The sequence below is a fragment of the Cetorhinus maximus genome, chromosome 9 (genome assembly GCF_964194155.1).
Source record: "Cetorhinus maximus chromosome 9, sCetMax3.hap1.1, whole genome shotgun sequence".
Taxonomy (NCBI): domain Eukaryota; kingdom Metazoa; phylum Chordata; class Chondrichthyes; order Lamniformes; family Cetorhinidae; genus Cetorhinus; species Cetorhinus maximus.
In genome coordinates this window covers 126,335,109-126,351,186 of record NC_135887.1, presented here as the reverse complement: position 1 = coordinate 126,351,186, position 16,078 = coordinate 126,335,109, and the positions used below count along the sequence as shown (strand labels likewise).

The 16,078-nt window shown below is 42.6% G+C and overlaps 1 protein-coding gene across 3 annotated transcripts in view; it reads right to left on the bottom strand.

The window, feature by feature from the left end:
• The window catches only part of nav2a (neuron navigator 2a), a 465,240-nt gene that overhangs the window by 111,927 nt on the left and 337,235 nt on the right, over window positions 1-16,078 (bottom strand). For 2 of the 3 annotated variants that reach the window (XM_078549511.1, XM_078549512.1), the window contains exon 16: window positions 14,091-14,558. In XM_078549511.1, coding sequence (XP_078405637.1) covers window positions 14,091-14,558 — 468 coding nt within the window. Of the gene's footprint in view, window positions 1-6,191; window positions 6,237-10,618; window positions 10,685-14,090; window positions 14,559-16,078 lie in introns of all 3 variants that reach the window. The other variant, XM_078549510.1, reaches the window with a different exon arrangement.

Here is a 16,078-nt window from a genome sequence, read left to right as displayed (position 1 = left end):
ATCCTGCATGCCTTAGTGTTAGGGGTCTCAAATATTCACTGCATTTATCAATGACTTACATGATGGGATAGGGGGAAAGCTACATATCCAAATTTGCCGTAGACATAAAGACAAATGGCATTTTAGCATAAAATTACAAAGAGATATTAATACATTAAGTGAATGGTCCAATCTGCGGCAAAAGGTGTTTAATATGGACGAATGAGAGACCATCCACTTTGGACCTAACAAGGAGAGATCTAAGTACTTCTTAAATGGTGAAAATCTAGAAGCAATGGAGGCCCAAAGAGATTTGGTGTTTCATGTACTGTAGATCACTAAAATATTATGGACAGGTACAAAAATATAAAAGTTAATGGATTACTGGCCTTTGTATCTGGAATACAAGGGGTTAAAACTTAAACTACAGCTATACAATGCCTGGGTTACATCACACATGGAGCAGTTCTAGGCATCACACCTGAGGAAGGATATATTAACCTTGGAGAGAGTGCAGCACAGATTTACTACAATGACACTTGCAGTCCAAGGGTTAAATTACAAGGAAGGATTAGACAAACTGGGGCTGTATTTGTTGAAATAGAAACAAAGTGCTGCAAAAACTCAGCAGGCCTGGCAGCATCTGTGGAGAGAGAAACAGAGTTAACGTTTAGAGCTGAATATGGCTTCTTTGGAACATTCAGTTGTATTGGACTTGAAATGTTAACTCAGTTTCCCTCTCCACAGATCCTGCCAGATATGCTGAGTTTTTCCAGCGCTTACTGTTTTCATCTCAGACCTCCAGCATCTGCAGAAGTTTGCTCTTATTTTCCTTTATTTGTTGGAATTTAGAAGAATAAAAGGTGATTTGATCAGCTTTCAAGATAGTAGACGATACTGAGAGGAGAGTTTGAGAGAAGTTGAGGAATCTAGAATTAGGGGACATAGCCTCAAAGTGAAAGTCAGGGATTTTACACAGTGAAGTTAGGAATCATGGGCAGGATTTTTCAGTCAGCGTGTAGGGGTGGGCCAGACACGCCAATGCATAAAAGGACACGTGATGACATCGGGCATGCGTCCTGACGTCATCGTGATGTTTCGTTCAGCGGGCTTGCGCCGGAGTCGGCTGCGCGCCCGCCGATATATAAACAACCTATTGATGCCATTAAGGAAGTGAGTAAGGGGATCGTTAACGCTGCCCGTCCAACCTTAAGGTCGGCGGGCAGGCGAAAAGACCAAGTGGCCTTCGCGTTTTTTAGGAAACCTCACCCACGAGCGGGATGAGGTTTCCTAAAGCTTTTATTAATTAAATGAAAAAATTTTCCAAAATATAAAAACATGTCCCATCTCATGTGACACAGTTAACCGTAACAAGGACAGAAAAGCTGCTCATATTCGGCAGGTCACATATATACTAGCCTCCTATGCAGCTGCAATTCTATTTGCTCCACCTTTGACAGCAGCCATGCTATCTGTTGCCGAAGTCCTAATGCTCTGGCATTCTCTTCCTAAACCTCTCCACCTCTTTTAAGATGCTTCATAAAATCTAACTTTTTCGCAAACCTATTGGTCATCTGTCCTAATATTTCCATAAGTGACTTGGTGCCAATTTTTTTTTCTGATAATACTCCTGTGAAGTACTTTGGGACGTTTAACAATGTTGAAGGTGCCAGATAAATGCAAGTTGTTATTGTAAAGCATGGCAAACTGCTAAGAGCCGTACAAAATAATCATTCAGTGGATGCACAAATATTCCAGATTTTGAATCATGCAGCATGCACACGGAAATGGACACAGTCACTGGAATTGGAAAGTACGATGATGTAGTCCAGTGTCTTCCATGCACAAGATATGGAGTGTAACAACTTACATTGCATTAAAATGAATGAATTTGTTAGACTTTACCATTCACATGAAGTGATGGGCAGGTTGTCAGCATGCTGCAATTCAAAGCTGTTTCATGACACATATTCTACAATTCTTTTACACTAATGTGAACCTCCATATACTCTGTGTAAAATACCATGGACCAGATTTTTCAGTAAAATTGACCATGAGGTTAACAGCATGAACCATTAATCAACATGTAAATGAGACAGCAACTTCCGGCGACCATGCACGCCCATTTAAATGCTTCAACCAGGTTGTCTGTGATGCCCTACTCCCCCAGTATGCTGTGGGAGAGACTCACCATCGAAATACACTGAATGTTGTGAGGTTTATTTGCTTACCTGAAACATATATCCTGTAACTTGCCAGAAAAAGTTAGGCCTTGTCCCATTCCAATGAATGTACCTTTTTAGTGGTACGACATGTCTTAATTATTGCCAAACAATCTCTCTGGCACGAAAAGTTAACTTTTACGTGTGTGGAGTCTCATTCATTCAGATATCAATTATTGTTAGAAAGCCTACCTAAAAGTCAGTTGGCACCTCAGCGATCAGAAATCTGGCTGCCCCGCAGTGATATTATGCTGGGGATGGCCTTAATTAGTCAAGAGTAGGACTTCTGCCTCATGAGAGAGGATGTCCCACCCTACAGAGCTACTGGCTAATCAAATTGGTTGGCAGCTGTGTGGTCACATCAGAAATCAGTAGCGGCCATGGCTGCGACTACAAACAGTCCCCATGAAGAAGAGGAGATGTGCCCTGGACTTAAGGTAAGTTCTAGGATTTTGGCCAGGTATGGACGCAAGACTCCAGTGAAGTGCAGGGGTGGGGTGGGATGGGGGCAGTGTTAGGCCAGGGGGAAGGCAAAAGTGGGGGGTACTAACTTGGGGGGATACTAGCTTGGGCGGGTACGCCCAATGGGCAGCCCTTTGTCTGCATGTAAATTAGATAAAGTTGCCCTTCAGTGGTGCCACAACCCTGCATTTATAATTAAACACAGGCCTGTATCAAGTAAAAAACAATTTTAAAGAATCCCTGTTTTAAGAAATGCATATAAATATACAAGTAGACGACAATCCAAAAGCACCAATAAAGCTCGTTCCACATGGAGACATGGGACTGGATTTTACGAGGTACTATGGTCCCCAAAACTCCCCAGTAAAAAAATCCAAGGGGAGCAGTGTTAATTGCTTTAAGGCAAGACTTATACTGCTGCCCCGGGAGGAAAACTAGCCTTGGTCCCAACCAATCAGAGGGCTGGTAGCTCTGTAGTCCCAGCAGCGCCAGCTGGGAGTTGTGGCCACTGCTGGGACTACAGGCAGTCCCACCACACCGAGAAGCCCAGGTAAGTCTGGGGTCAGGTATTCAGCAAGGTGGGTGAGAGAGGTGGGAAGCCAAGTTCAAGAGGCTGGTGGGGAGGTGCGGGGAGGGGGTGGTGGAGGAGGGTCAAAGGGGGGAATGCCCTTATGGAAGGAGGGTGCATCCGATTGGCTCAGAAGAACTGCAAAGAAACTCTCCTCTTTGCCCAACACCAGCCCATGCAGCTAAAGCTGCTGGGCTTCCTGCATGACATGATTCCCCGTCATGGGTAAATACCAGCATCAGTGGGATGAGGCCCTTATGTGGCTCCCTGTCCCATTGCCCCCCCCCCCACCCCACCCCCACCTCCCCCGTAATGCTCCAAGCCCACTCAGATTCTCCCCCCCACCCCCCCGTAATGCTCCAAGCCCACTCAGATTCTCTACAGGATGGGGGGGAGTGGGTGCCTCAAGAACACACCAACCCACAACCTCTCCAGAGCCTGCCCTAATGAGGCTACCTGATCCAGCCCATCAGTACACCCCTCATCAATCCACAATCTCTTCCCTCACTCCATCCTCTTCACTCCCAGGCTGGTGTCCGGTACTGAAAGCCTACCCGTCCAGCAGCCAGCCAGCCACTCAATCTGGCTGGAAAATAGAGTCCTAAAAATGTGAATCAGGTCATGTCGTTAAATTCGTCAGGACATCCAGGGACTGAGTCCTCACTCCAGCTCCCTTGCCGTCAATATCAGGGCCAGGGTTTCTGCCTCATGTCGCCGACACACATCAGTTTTACATTCTTTCACCCCTGTCATATCCAACAAATAATTGTGCAACTTTGTGTAAGTATAAGGTTGACTGTCACTCATACACCAGAAAGATTGAAGACCATTAACTTAGAAATAAATAATGGATGTCGGAGCAATGGGCTAATGAATGCTTCATATGGCACAGAAACAAACCAAAAAGCAGTCGGAACACTGCAATTAATTTCAGTGCCTTTGGGTAAGGAAAGTAAAAAAGTCCACTACACTACCTGGTGCTTGCTGCCCAGTACCCATCAAACCCCATTATTTGGATCTTAAATTAAGGTCAGAATTGTGCATGACCTCCAATGAACAAATAGTTGAAAATTCACTGCCCAGACTCAAGGGGCACTTAGCTTGGTGCCATGCACAAACACATAACACAGCAGATAGCAACACCTTCAGGGAGGGACAGGTAAAAGCAGAAATTCAGAGGAGAAACCAGAGACGAAGGAAACCTGTACACTGGGACTTGCATTGCAGCTGTCCACATCAAATTGAATTGCGCACATTATCTCTAATGCACTTGAAGAGAATTCGTTTGCAGGGATACAGGGAGGAAGGTTGGAGATGGGACTAAATTGGATATCTCTTTCAAAGAGCTGGCACAGGCATAGTGGGCCCACATGCCTTTTCTGTGCTGTAGAAATCTATATAGATCAGAAACACACCACATGGAGGGAAAAGGCTGCAAGAGAAGACAGATAGGCCAGGAAAGTATATGGCGACTGCACCTTGGTTTGCCTTCAGCAGCTCCATTTGTTTGGCAATAAAACGATGTGGAGCTGCATTAAATCAAAATCAATATTAATCCACCTGAGGGAAGTCAGAAGACATAATTCAGCCAAATTTACTATTTGATTCTGGGTCTCCAGATACATCGGGCCTGATTTTAACTCTGTGCAAGTGGGTGTGTTTCAAATGGGTCAAAATCAGGTCCATTATGCTGCTCAGCTATCAAAATGTCAGTGCTTGAAGGGTTTGAAAGACAATGAAGGTGTGAACATTCAACCTTCCCTTTCAAGGCAACTGGGTGTGAAAATCTATAAGGTAGATGCTCTGCAAAGTACTTCAACCACTTTAATCATGGCATTCTCTGTGCCAGGCATTTGTGGTTGGATTCTTCCTGGTCATGCACCCTTGTGCTTCAACAAGAGGCTAGGATGAATTTCGGAGATACATATACTGGGTCGGCTGCCCAATGCGTTCCCGCCTGAGTGATCTTGCTAGAGTCAGGTCATCACTGACAGAGGCTACATGCCTGGCAGCAGTGGGCAGCCAACCTGCGTAATTAGTTTCCACGTGGGCTGATTGGGGATGCCACTGGGATCTTTCTGGTGGCAAACAGCCCCCTCCCCCACCTCACTGAGGGCCAAACCCAGCAGTTGCCTGGAGATGGCTTGCCAGTGGCTGGCTTGGGAGACCCGAGAGGCCTCCTGTTGTAACCCCTTCACCAGAGTTGTAGCCATCAGGGGGCCACAGCTGCTGCTGCTGGCCATCCTGTGGAGGGTTTCATTTTATTCCATTTAATAAACTCAGAGCTATAGGGCTTGGGCAGTGTCCACCTCTGGCAGTGTGGCTGCCATCCTTCCAAGGCAACCGGCCCTCAGATTGGGCCTGCAGCCTCAGGGACCTCTCCACCATCCTTAATTGAACAACAATCCCGGGTGTGGCCTCTTTAAGATCTCCTGGGTGGGCGCATGGACAACAAGAGTAGGGCAAGGACCCGGAAATGGTCTCAATTCACGCTCATAGCCTAAAGGTAGAAAATTCTGCCCTTACGTTTAGTCCAAAGTGCTCCTCAGTGCCAAAATAATGGTGCATTGATTCTGCTGTGAATTCAAAGCTCGAACTGTAGTTACAAACAGTTTTACCCTTTGCCTTCACTGGGCTTGAAGGAAATTTGGTAACTAATAATTAAGTGGGGGAAAGAAAGCTATACACACAAACAAGAGTTAGGACACGTGACCTACAGCCATGTTTGTAAAAGCACTTTGATTCATGCTCACAAAACAAACATTGAGTCGAGCAAAAGCCTTAAGCAGCTTAAAAATTATTCCAAAATCCAGACTGCGTGCTCGCACAAAAAAGCAAAATGATAAAATAAAGATATCGAGACGCTTACACAAATGGAAATATGCCACCAATGCCACATATATAAAGTGCATAGTGCCAGTGACACAAAAAGCAATTATTGATGAGGGAAGTACCAATACCTGAATCCCTTCTTGGGTAAGGTATTCCTATCAAGCTGCGGATCACTGTAGGAAAGTGAGAAAAAAACTGAGAAAAATACTAGTAGGAAGTTAACAGATAGCAAGATTTTAAAAAAACATGAAGAGGGCATGTAAACTGTTGAATGTCAACATACACCAAATACCACTTTCCTCGGCAATGAGATGTGTTTTATGATATCAGAAAACAAAATGGTAGTTTCTTAAATAGGTATCAGGATATGAAGTTAATGGCATTAAAAATATTTATCCGAAACTGCTATGTAACCAGCAGATCTGTGGCATTCCAAACACAAAGGCTGTATTCTACACTGGTCCTTGATCTCAGAAACTAAAAATCCATAGACTCTGAGAAATCATCTACCGATTGCTTACTGCAAAGAAATATTTTCCATTTGTAACATAGTATTATCTTCAGAAAATGCTGGAAATAATCAGCAGGTCTGGCAGCATCTGATCAAAGGTCACGACCTGAAACTTTAACTCTGTTTCTCCCTCCACAGATGATGCCATTCTGTTTTTATTTCAGATTTCCAGCATCCGCAGTATTTTGCTTTTAGGGTTATCTTCAGTTGTTCCCAACAGGAACTGTAAAGAACAAATGTTCCATTCAATTATCAGTAGGTTGGTTGTTTGTTATAAGCAGGGTTACCAACCCTCCAGAATTGGCCTGGCGTCTCCAATTAAAGATCAATCTCCAAGACACTGCTGTGTACAAACCTGGAGAAAAATCATCAGGACATTAAAAGAAGATTGTTTTATTTTTCTCATTTTCGTTTAACATTTGTCTTTACCAGATATAAAAATATTGAAAACGGCGGGGGGGAAAGGAGGCTGTTTGGCTGACAGTCAAGCATCATTCAACTGGATAATGACTGTTTTTGCTGTCCAATTGGCATAGGAAGGCAGTATGTCACAAGGGCGGATGTGTTGGCCGACTAATGGCAAGAGCAAGGGGAAAGTCATGTGATAACACCTCTAGGAATACATTTAATCACAGTTCGCAACCCTGGTTACAAGTCACTGGATTTTCATTGTGCAACTCACTGGTGGTGCTTTGCAGTCAATATTAACACTTCATTGTGTAGCACTAAAAATGTGAACACCTAGTGTACATTTATTTAATCCAACTGACATTTTGGAGGTACTCATCAAAATGCTGTTCAATACAAACTTCACTTCAGGGTCACCTCTTTAATGAAGGAAATATTTTTAACACAATATTTGAAATGTATAGTTTCAATTCGGAAGTAACATAGATCCAAGTAGCAAGGTGTTTTCTTAAGACTGAGATTATCAGTTAGGATTCATGGTTAGGCCTCACAGATTTCATTTTTCTTTTCAATAGTCATGATGATCTCCATTACTCATCAGCTACCGCCTGCAGCTTATATACTGTTAGACCGAGGAGCTCTTGGTCACAATAGTTATTAAAGGTGCAAAAATCAAACTGAGAACTTAACAAAATTTCAGCAACCAAAGGAATTCCATCTGGCTGCACGAAGGAAACGACACTCTTATTTTTGAAGATCCATGTACCAGCATCTTTTTTTTAAGCAATGTATGTAGACATAGTATAGATTTATCTCAAACACTAAACCAATACTTTCATTGATTCCATGCCTGAATCGTTTGGACCTTGAAATGCTTCAAGTGTAAAAGATCAAATGGTGTTATGGTTACTCAAGTAAGCCACCATTGACAAACAGAACAAAACAAAATCCCACAACCAGAGAAAGCCATTTTTCAGCACCACACACACACACACACTCTTTTAGAATTGGGCAACACATTAGCTTTGATGCAGATAAATGTTGGCATGCCATGGAAAAACAATCTACACAAGGGAATGCTAGTGTGATTGAATATATAGATAATTCAGACATTACTTCAAAAACTATAAGTGCCAAGAATGCTGCTTCTTAGTCAATCTTCTAAGATTACACGTCTCAGTGAAAATAGATGATCCTTTGTCATTTAATTGCAAAAAATTGAGCCAATTACATTTAACCAGTCACAGTACCTGCTTATTAATGTTTTACTATTTTTCTTCATGAAATACGGCAGGGACACAAGCTTGTTATAAAACAGTGCAATTGAAAGGGGCACCACCATAACTGAAAAGTATCTGGTGAACACATTTTTATATGTCCATTAGCACACAATGCAGTGCCTGCAAAAAAACTGCGTGACAATTAAGCCACATTATTTCCATGTGGCATCATTTGAATTAAAATAGCCTGTGGCTCGTCATGCTCATCCTGCTCCTCAAAGGAGACCTTTGCTGAAATACATCTTCAAGGCTTTAAAAACAATGGAAAATAACATCCTTATGGATCAGCAGGGTGAGGGGGAATTGTTAATACATAAAAGTATTATGGCGGAATTTTAAGCTATTAACTATATACTGGTACACTGAATGGTTACCATTTCTCTTTGAAGCATTAGCCAACTATGAGAAACTAGGTAGGCCAATGAATCAAGAATGGCAAATAGAACTTAAAATTGTTCAGCATCGGAGTCAGAGGGTGCAGGTTTGGGCCTATAATGCATGGCATGCTAAGTTCCAAATTCCACCTGGTCCCTTGGGGAGAATGATAGTCAGAAGTGAAAGGAGAGAGTGGGAAGAAAAACTGTACCAGGTTGTTCTTGAACACTTCCTAGCAACCTGTAATCAAGAAGAAATAGCACAGACGTGGAGTATGTCTTTTGCCAAAGGAAAGGGGATAATGTAGGACCTGCAGTGGTGTCAGGTGGCGACAGGCTGGTGACCTGTTCCAGGAAAAACCTGCCATGGAAACAGGCATAAGCTCCTGCTTCGTCTGCCTTGATCGTGTGCCACAAGACACAGGAGAGAGCCAAGGAAGGAAGGAAAGTGGGGTCAGTTTGGGGTGGAAAGCGATAAGCGGAAAAATTGGTGCCAAGGATTCCAATAAATGTAAAAGAAAAATAAAGTTATTTGGTTTTAAGATAACCTTAGCCTCCAAGTCTATTTTCTGTCCAAGTTGAAAAATTGCAAATATTTTTCCCCTGCGCTCTGAACTTTTAGAGTATACAAAGGACCCGAATCTTCAACTTGTTCACAGGGTCATTCATAAATATTTCTAGAAATATTTGCATTTTCCTAAGTTTTCATTTTTAAATTAAAATTTTGCCTGTGAAACAGAACATTTCCTTGGCAATTAATACCAGTAACTTACACATGCACGTATTTTCTCACTAGCATACCACTGTGACATGACATCCACCAAAGCCTTGAATGCCATTGGACCATGTATCAAGGATCACCTGAGATTAACCTCATGATTAATGGGAGCCACTGTGTGAAATATGCCAATTTAATTTTGTTTAGATTTCTTTTAACAAAAATGTCCACTTTAAAAAAGTCAGGGAAAAATTAATATTTGGTGACTGTTCCAGGGCACAGACGTGCAAACAGAGGAACATAGGAAACAGGAGCAGGAGTAGGCTATTCGGCCCCTCAAGCCTGCTCCACCATTCACCTAGATCATGGCTGATCGTCTACCTCAATGCCATTTTCCCTCACTATCCCCATAATCCCTTGATATCTTTAATATCTAGATGGACACAATTTGTTATTGGCAGTGATAATACTGATTATTTCAAAATGTCATATTTTAAAATGAGGGCAATTGGTATTAGCACCAGCGCCCTCTTCACTAGCCCCCTATACCCCACTCCCATTTACTTTTCCCTCCTGAATGCATTAACTTGTGCTGAAGTAAATCTCCATGGATTTGGTAACCCTTGGACACTGCTTAATGGCCTGCCTTCAAATTATGAACCACATGAATGTTGGCAATCTGGATGATTACATGGGCAGCTTCATGACCGAACCCAAATCTGGTCTCACCTGAATGTCAACTCTCAAGTCGGAGTCACTGGATAATGATCGGGAGCAGAAACACTGCCTTGCTTGGCAAATTCAGTGGAAATGGAAGCTGAAGCAGGAACCTTCCCGGTATTTTTATCCGATTGAGCCATCAGACAAACTCTTGCACAATACTTTCAGCCTATTCTACATTTAAAGGAAGTTTACTTAAAATATGTATCGTACCAAATATTTCTGAGAGTTCTACTCAAAACTATATTCACAAGAGTGCATAAAGGTTACCGCAGTCCTTTCACCTCGGCTATTGTGGAACTTAATCTTAATGTTTGTTTATAAACCAATGCACCTTTTAGGAAAGAACATTGCCCAAATGGAACACAATGTGTTGCACCAAAGTATTACAGGTAGATGCTGAGATGTTACAAGCTTAGCACGAAACAGTGTAATTTTAGGAAGTTAAGTGCAAGTTTTGCCGAGGGGTTAATTATAAACACAGATGATCCTTGAAGACAGGGCCTCTCTTGACCGAATTAATTGTCTGATGCATGAGTATTACCTGTCTTGTTTCCTTGGTAATGTATTTCTGTTGAATTTGGGACTAGCAGTAGGGGAAGAGAGAGGGCTATGGGGTGGAATCAAGCAGTAAAGGGAAGAACAAAGAAGAAAAGGTAGATTAACACTTAGGAAAGACAGAAATGAGAAAAGAGAAACAATGTTAGCAGATCCAAGAATAAATACATCTATATCCAACAGTAAAATTAAGACATTTGGTTCATTTAAAATTTCCAATTTCAATGCTACAATGTAGCACCAACAAAGTAACAAATCAGCAAAGTAAATCCGCAAACCAGTGAAAATTTATCGCAGGGGGAATAAAACAAGTTATTGGTGGAAAGAAGATTTGACTCATATGGATCTTGTTCAATGCAATGATCACTCTGAATTATTCAAAGGATATTGGCACACGCACAGAGATTATGGTCTCACAGAACCAGAAGGTGGTGGAGGACTTGTTGTTCTTGCAGCTGTGGGGAGTTGGCCAACAGCTTGGCACCACTCAGACATAGAAGCAAGAACATCAGTGCCTGAAAGCATTGTGGAGATGTTCTGTGGCCTGGCAAAAGCAGAGAATTGAAGTCTGGCAACGTGGGGTGGGATGGGAAAAGAGCTAAAACAAAAACAGACAATGCTGGAAAAACTCAGCAGGTTCTAGCAGCATCTGTGGAGAGAGAAACAGAGGCCAGAATCATCTGGCCCTGACTCAGCCTACTCCCCCCACCACCCGCACAGGGAGTGCTCAGCGCTTCCGGGTGCACGTCATGCTGGGCGGGCCTTAATTGGCCCGCCCATGTAAAATGGCGGCGCCCAGCCGATTGCGGGTGTAAAATGACACGCGGTGACATCGGGTGTGCGCCCCAACGTCACCGCTCGTCATTCAGATCTTCAGTTCGGTGGGCACGCAGCAGAGTCGGCTGCGCGCCCGCCGAACTGTCAAAGGCCTATTAAGGCCATTTTAGATTCCAATTAAGATCATTAACTGAGTTGCCCATCCAACCTTAAGGTTGGCGGGCAGGCGAAGAGCCCAGGCAGCCTTCGCATTTATCATGAAACTTCATCCATTGGCGGGATGAGGTTTCATGAAGGGTTTATAAATTAAATACATTTTTTATTTAAAATTCATTGACATGTCCCAGCTCATGTGACACTGTCACATGAGGGGGCGTGTCTTAAAAAAAATTTTTTTCTTCAAATTAAAATTTTTAAAATTCAAACTAATCTCCCTGAGGCAGCTCTGTACTTCAGGGAGATTTCTGCGCTCTATTGTGTGCATGCGCGAAAGAGCGCAGGCCCCAACTCAGCCTACTCTCCCCGCTCTCACAGGGAGTGCTCAGCGCTTCCGGGTGCACGTCATGCTGGGCAGGCTTAATTGGCCCACCCATGTAAAATGGCGGCGCCCAGCCGATCGCGAGCGGCGATCCGGTGCGCGCCCGCCTGCGCCCGCTCAACTCCCCCACCCCCACCCCCACCCGATGGGGAGAAAATTCTCCCCAGAGTTAAAGTTTCGAGTCCATATGACCCTTAAAGAAGGGTCATATGGACTCGAAATGTTAACTCTGTTTCTCTCTCTCCACAGATGCTGCCAGACCTGCTGAGTTTTTTTCCAGCATTTTCTGTTTTTGTTTCAGATTTCCTGCATCCGCAGTATTTTGCTTTTATCTTAGTGGGAAAAGAGCTAGTTCTCTGGCAGCAGTGGAGAGATGACCAGTGGACTGTCAATACATGGAGGGTTGGTGTCTGGCAGCATTGGGGTGAGGGGCACATTGGTTGGGATTTCAATGGTCTGGCAAGCATAAAATAGCAGCCTTCCAACCGTCAAAGGTCGTAATCTGAAGTGCAACATGGTTAGAGCAATGGAAATATTGGCAGGTAAGCTCAGTTAAACAATCCAAACAGTGGAAAGCCCAATAGAAATCTAGGTTCAGGTCCAGAGGAAGGGACAGGCCTCTGCAAGGGAAACATTTTTCATTAGGGTTTTTAAGATTGGTAGGTTTATGATTTACTCAAGCATATGCATACTGATGTTCAAAACTTAGGTTTTGCACATTTACAGACAATAACTCAATAAACACCATGGCTGCTGAAAAAAACTGTTGATTTTGCGATCTTTTGTGGCTTGGCTTTAAAAAAAAATTAAGTCATTTAATTGATTAGACTTATTGATACCCAATTAATTATTATTAATTAATTATTAGTTTGAATTCAATCAATTGGATATTTAACCTCATTAACATAACCAATTTAACAGATAGTACCGGGATATTTTTAAAATTTACGTACACTGACCCATTTGAAGTGTGATCTCTTTCGGAGATGCAACATCACGGATGTGCACTTCATGCACGAGACTTTTAGCTATACAGAATATGACTGTCTGTAGGTCCAGTTTACACTAAAATTAAGGAATGGTTTGTAATTTGAAATGTGTACTTCAGTACATGCAACAATTTCAATCTGCCCAGGACTATTCACCTCAAAGTATTGAGGAGGCTTCAAAGCTGACAGGCACAACATAATGGGGTGCAAATCAGTCTTGGGCAGTGGCACAAAATGGGCAACAGTGAATTGGCTACCAGGTTTAAAAGCTGTCTGATTCTTTTTCCAACACAAATTTATACCCCAATATCTCTATCATGGGGCTAGCACTGAAGTGTGTGCACTTCAGGAAAGAATCCATCAGGCTGTAGCTGCCAAAGATTGAAATGACACGGCTGTCTATTTTTAATTTTCAAAACTAATTCTCAAGTGTTCAGATGTGACTTCCCTTGGCAGCATCGCCTCTAACATGGCACGTTTAAGTACTCCTGGGTGGCACAAGTAACAAGAGACAACTTTTCAGCCTGGGGATTGATACATTGAGAAAAATATACACCACAGTCCACGTTCATTATTTTCCCCCTTTCACAGGTGCAATGCTCTCCCTGCACTGTTAGCACGCTCAAGTTTCCCACCTTCTGATTGTCTCACATGCATTCAAGTTTTACACCCTGTCCATTTCCTTTACCTCCAAACATTGATACTCCTTCTTAATTTCTCAGTAGCAGAGATTTTCAGGGAACACTATTCAGGGAGTTAGGGTTATCGCAGCCTCAGTCTTTTCAAAAACTATTACTAGAAGGTCAGACTGTAGTTTCAAAGCATGAGGAAGGCTGAGATAAACAACTATCTCAATAAAGTTGCAATGACAATTTGCTTTAGAGATTAGCGAATAAAAGCAGTAATATTTCACACTGGAAAATCAAGTGCAAAAAAGCCCACTAGAAGCACACTAAACGGACAGGAGATGTAAACAAATGGCCTATCAGGCAAACACATCAAGTGTTCCATATTTCTACAAACAACATATGGATTCCTGGGTTGTCGTGAGTGACAAGGTGTAATTAGTAAGAATTGAATAAGATCACTTGTAAAAAAATAGGAATGTGCAAATCTATAAAATTTCATTAAACAATACATCCTCGGTTGCCTACCTCTCAGACATAGCTGTCTTAATGCTGTTAGTCCTCACAAAGGGGGTAAGAGAATCTTCTTTGGAGGGAGGGAGCAAACCACTAGCTGAGTTGTGATGACTGTGACCACCTCCACTGCTGAGGGAGATGTCAATGGATTCACAGCTGGTGTGTAGACTATTTACTGACTGATAACCTGGACCATCCTTACTTATGGTGGAGGAGCTGCTCAGACTGGCACCCCAAGGTGCACCATTTGAAGTTGCGGAATGGACTGACGCTGGACTGGAGGCCAGGGGAGATTGTATCATGTCCGTAGTCTTGTTATAGAGTGGGCTGCTGCCTCCACTGCCTAAGCATGACGGAGGGGAATCCAGGCTGTTCTGTTGGCTCATAGTGGCATGAGGATTGGAAATGACTGTGGAGTTCTTCATGTTTTCAGCTGTTGTGACAGGAGCTTGCTTAGTGCTTGGCTTGACCCCGAACAGTCTGCTTAAAAAATGCAAAAAAACTTGTAAGTGATATCTTGAATTTCTACAACAATATACTATTGTTTCTCTAGGAAAAACACCTGGAGGGACTAGGAGTGTGGAAAAAAATCCGTTTAAGAACAGCACAGCTGAGAAGTGCCAATATAGAACTTGACATTTTCCAAACCAGCCCTTTGTTAAAATGATTAAGCACTTTTTCTCAAAGACACGCTAGCTTTGCCTGACGTCTAGACAGAACATAATACCTAATCCTCTCAATCCATTATTATTTTAAGGAAGTGATGATAGATGAACTGGAAGCCTTTTCAGCAAGGTAATATAACCTAAATAATGGTGAGGTACAAATGTTAAAGTGATCTATAAATACAAAAAAAAAAAAAGTTTTATCATTTGAATATTCAACTTGGCTTGTCACAAACATTATGGCCTGAATTTTCGCAATGATGAAATCATCGCAAAAATGGTGGAAGGGGCCACACATCTGAAGTCCTGCTCCCGAACATGGCATCGACCATTTTCATGGGGTGGGGGGGGGGGGCTGCATTTCGCGAGTGCACGTTTCGCGGAGGCAGCTGCCCATATAAATCAGCAGCCGCCCGACTCGTGTCTAATTTTGGTGACCCAGATGTGTGAAACATGACATGTGCAGATTAGGCTGGTAGCAGCAGGTCTGAACTTTGTGGATTCCTTTGGAGAGGTAGGATACCCCTTTGTATATGGTTCTGGGGCACCTTTGGGAGAGGTCAGGTAACCCTTCAGATTACAATTAGGCATGAATGTGTGTAAAAAGTGCATAAACTCATTAACTTTAAAGCTCATTAGAACTGTCAAAAGTGTCAAAATGAACTATGCACTTTTTACGCACATTCATGCCTAATTTTAATCCCAAGGGGCACCTGACCTCTCCCAAAAGTGCCCCAAAACCATATCCAAAGGGGTACCCTATCTCTCCAAAAGGGTAAACGACCACTCCAAAGGACTCCACAAAGTTCATACCTATCAAAGAAAACTGTCAAAAGTGTCTAACTGAACCATCAAAGATAACTGTTAAGCTGTTAAGGCATTTAAAATTTCTGTCCTTTAAATCTTTGAAGAAAAATGTCTGGAGAGTTTTTTAAAAATCACTGCTTGCTATTTCACTCTGTCTATTGACATAAGTTGAGGGTTACCATTAATGGATTAGTGCTGTATGACTGATTTCACAAACAATCCATTATCACAGTAGGGTGCCTGGCATTTCACGGTTTGATTGAGAGGTTATAGACCCTTTGCAGTGGGATTATGAATTTCGATGCTTGTTTTTATAGGGGATTCTGCACTTGAATGACATGTTTGTTCTTCTAAGGGATTATGTAGTTGAAGGAATATAAATGTAGTAAATGGATTTTTATGAATGTTTTTTTGAAAATGAAGTCTGCAAGAGACACTTAGAACTTAATACTATTTAATTTCAACATGGCTCCTGAGGTCTGCCCAGGTTGGATGGATGAGTTGACATGGTAGGTATAGGGTCAAAGG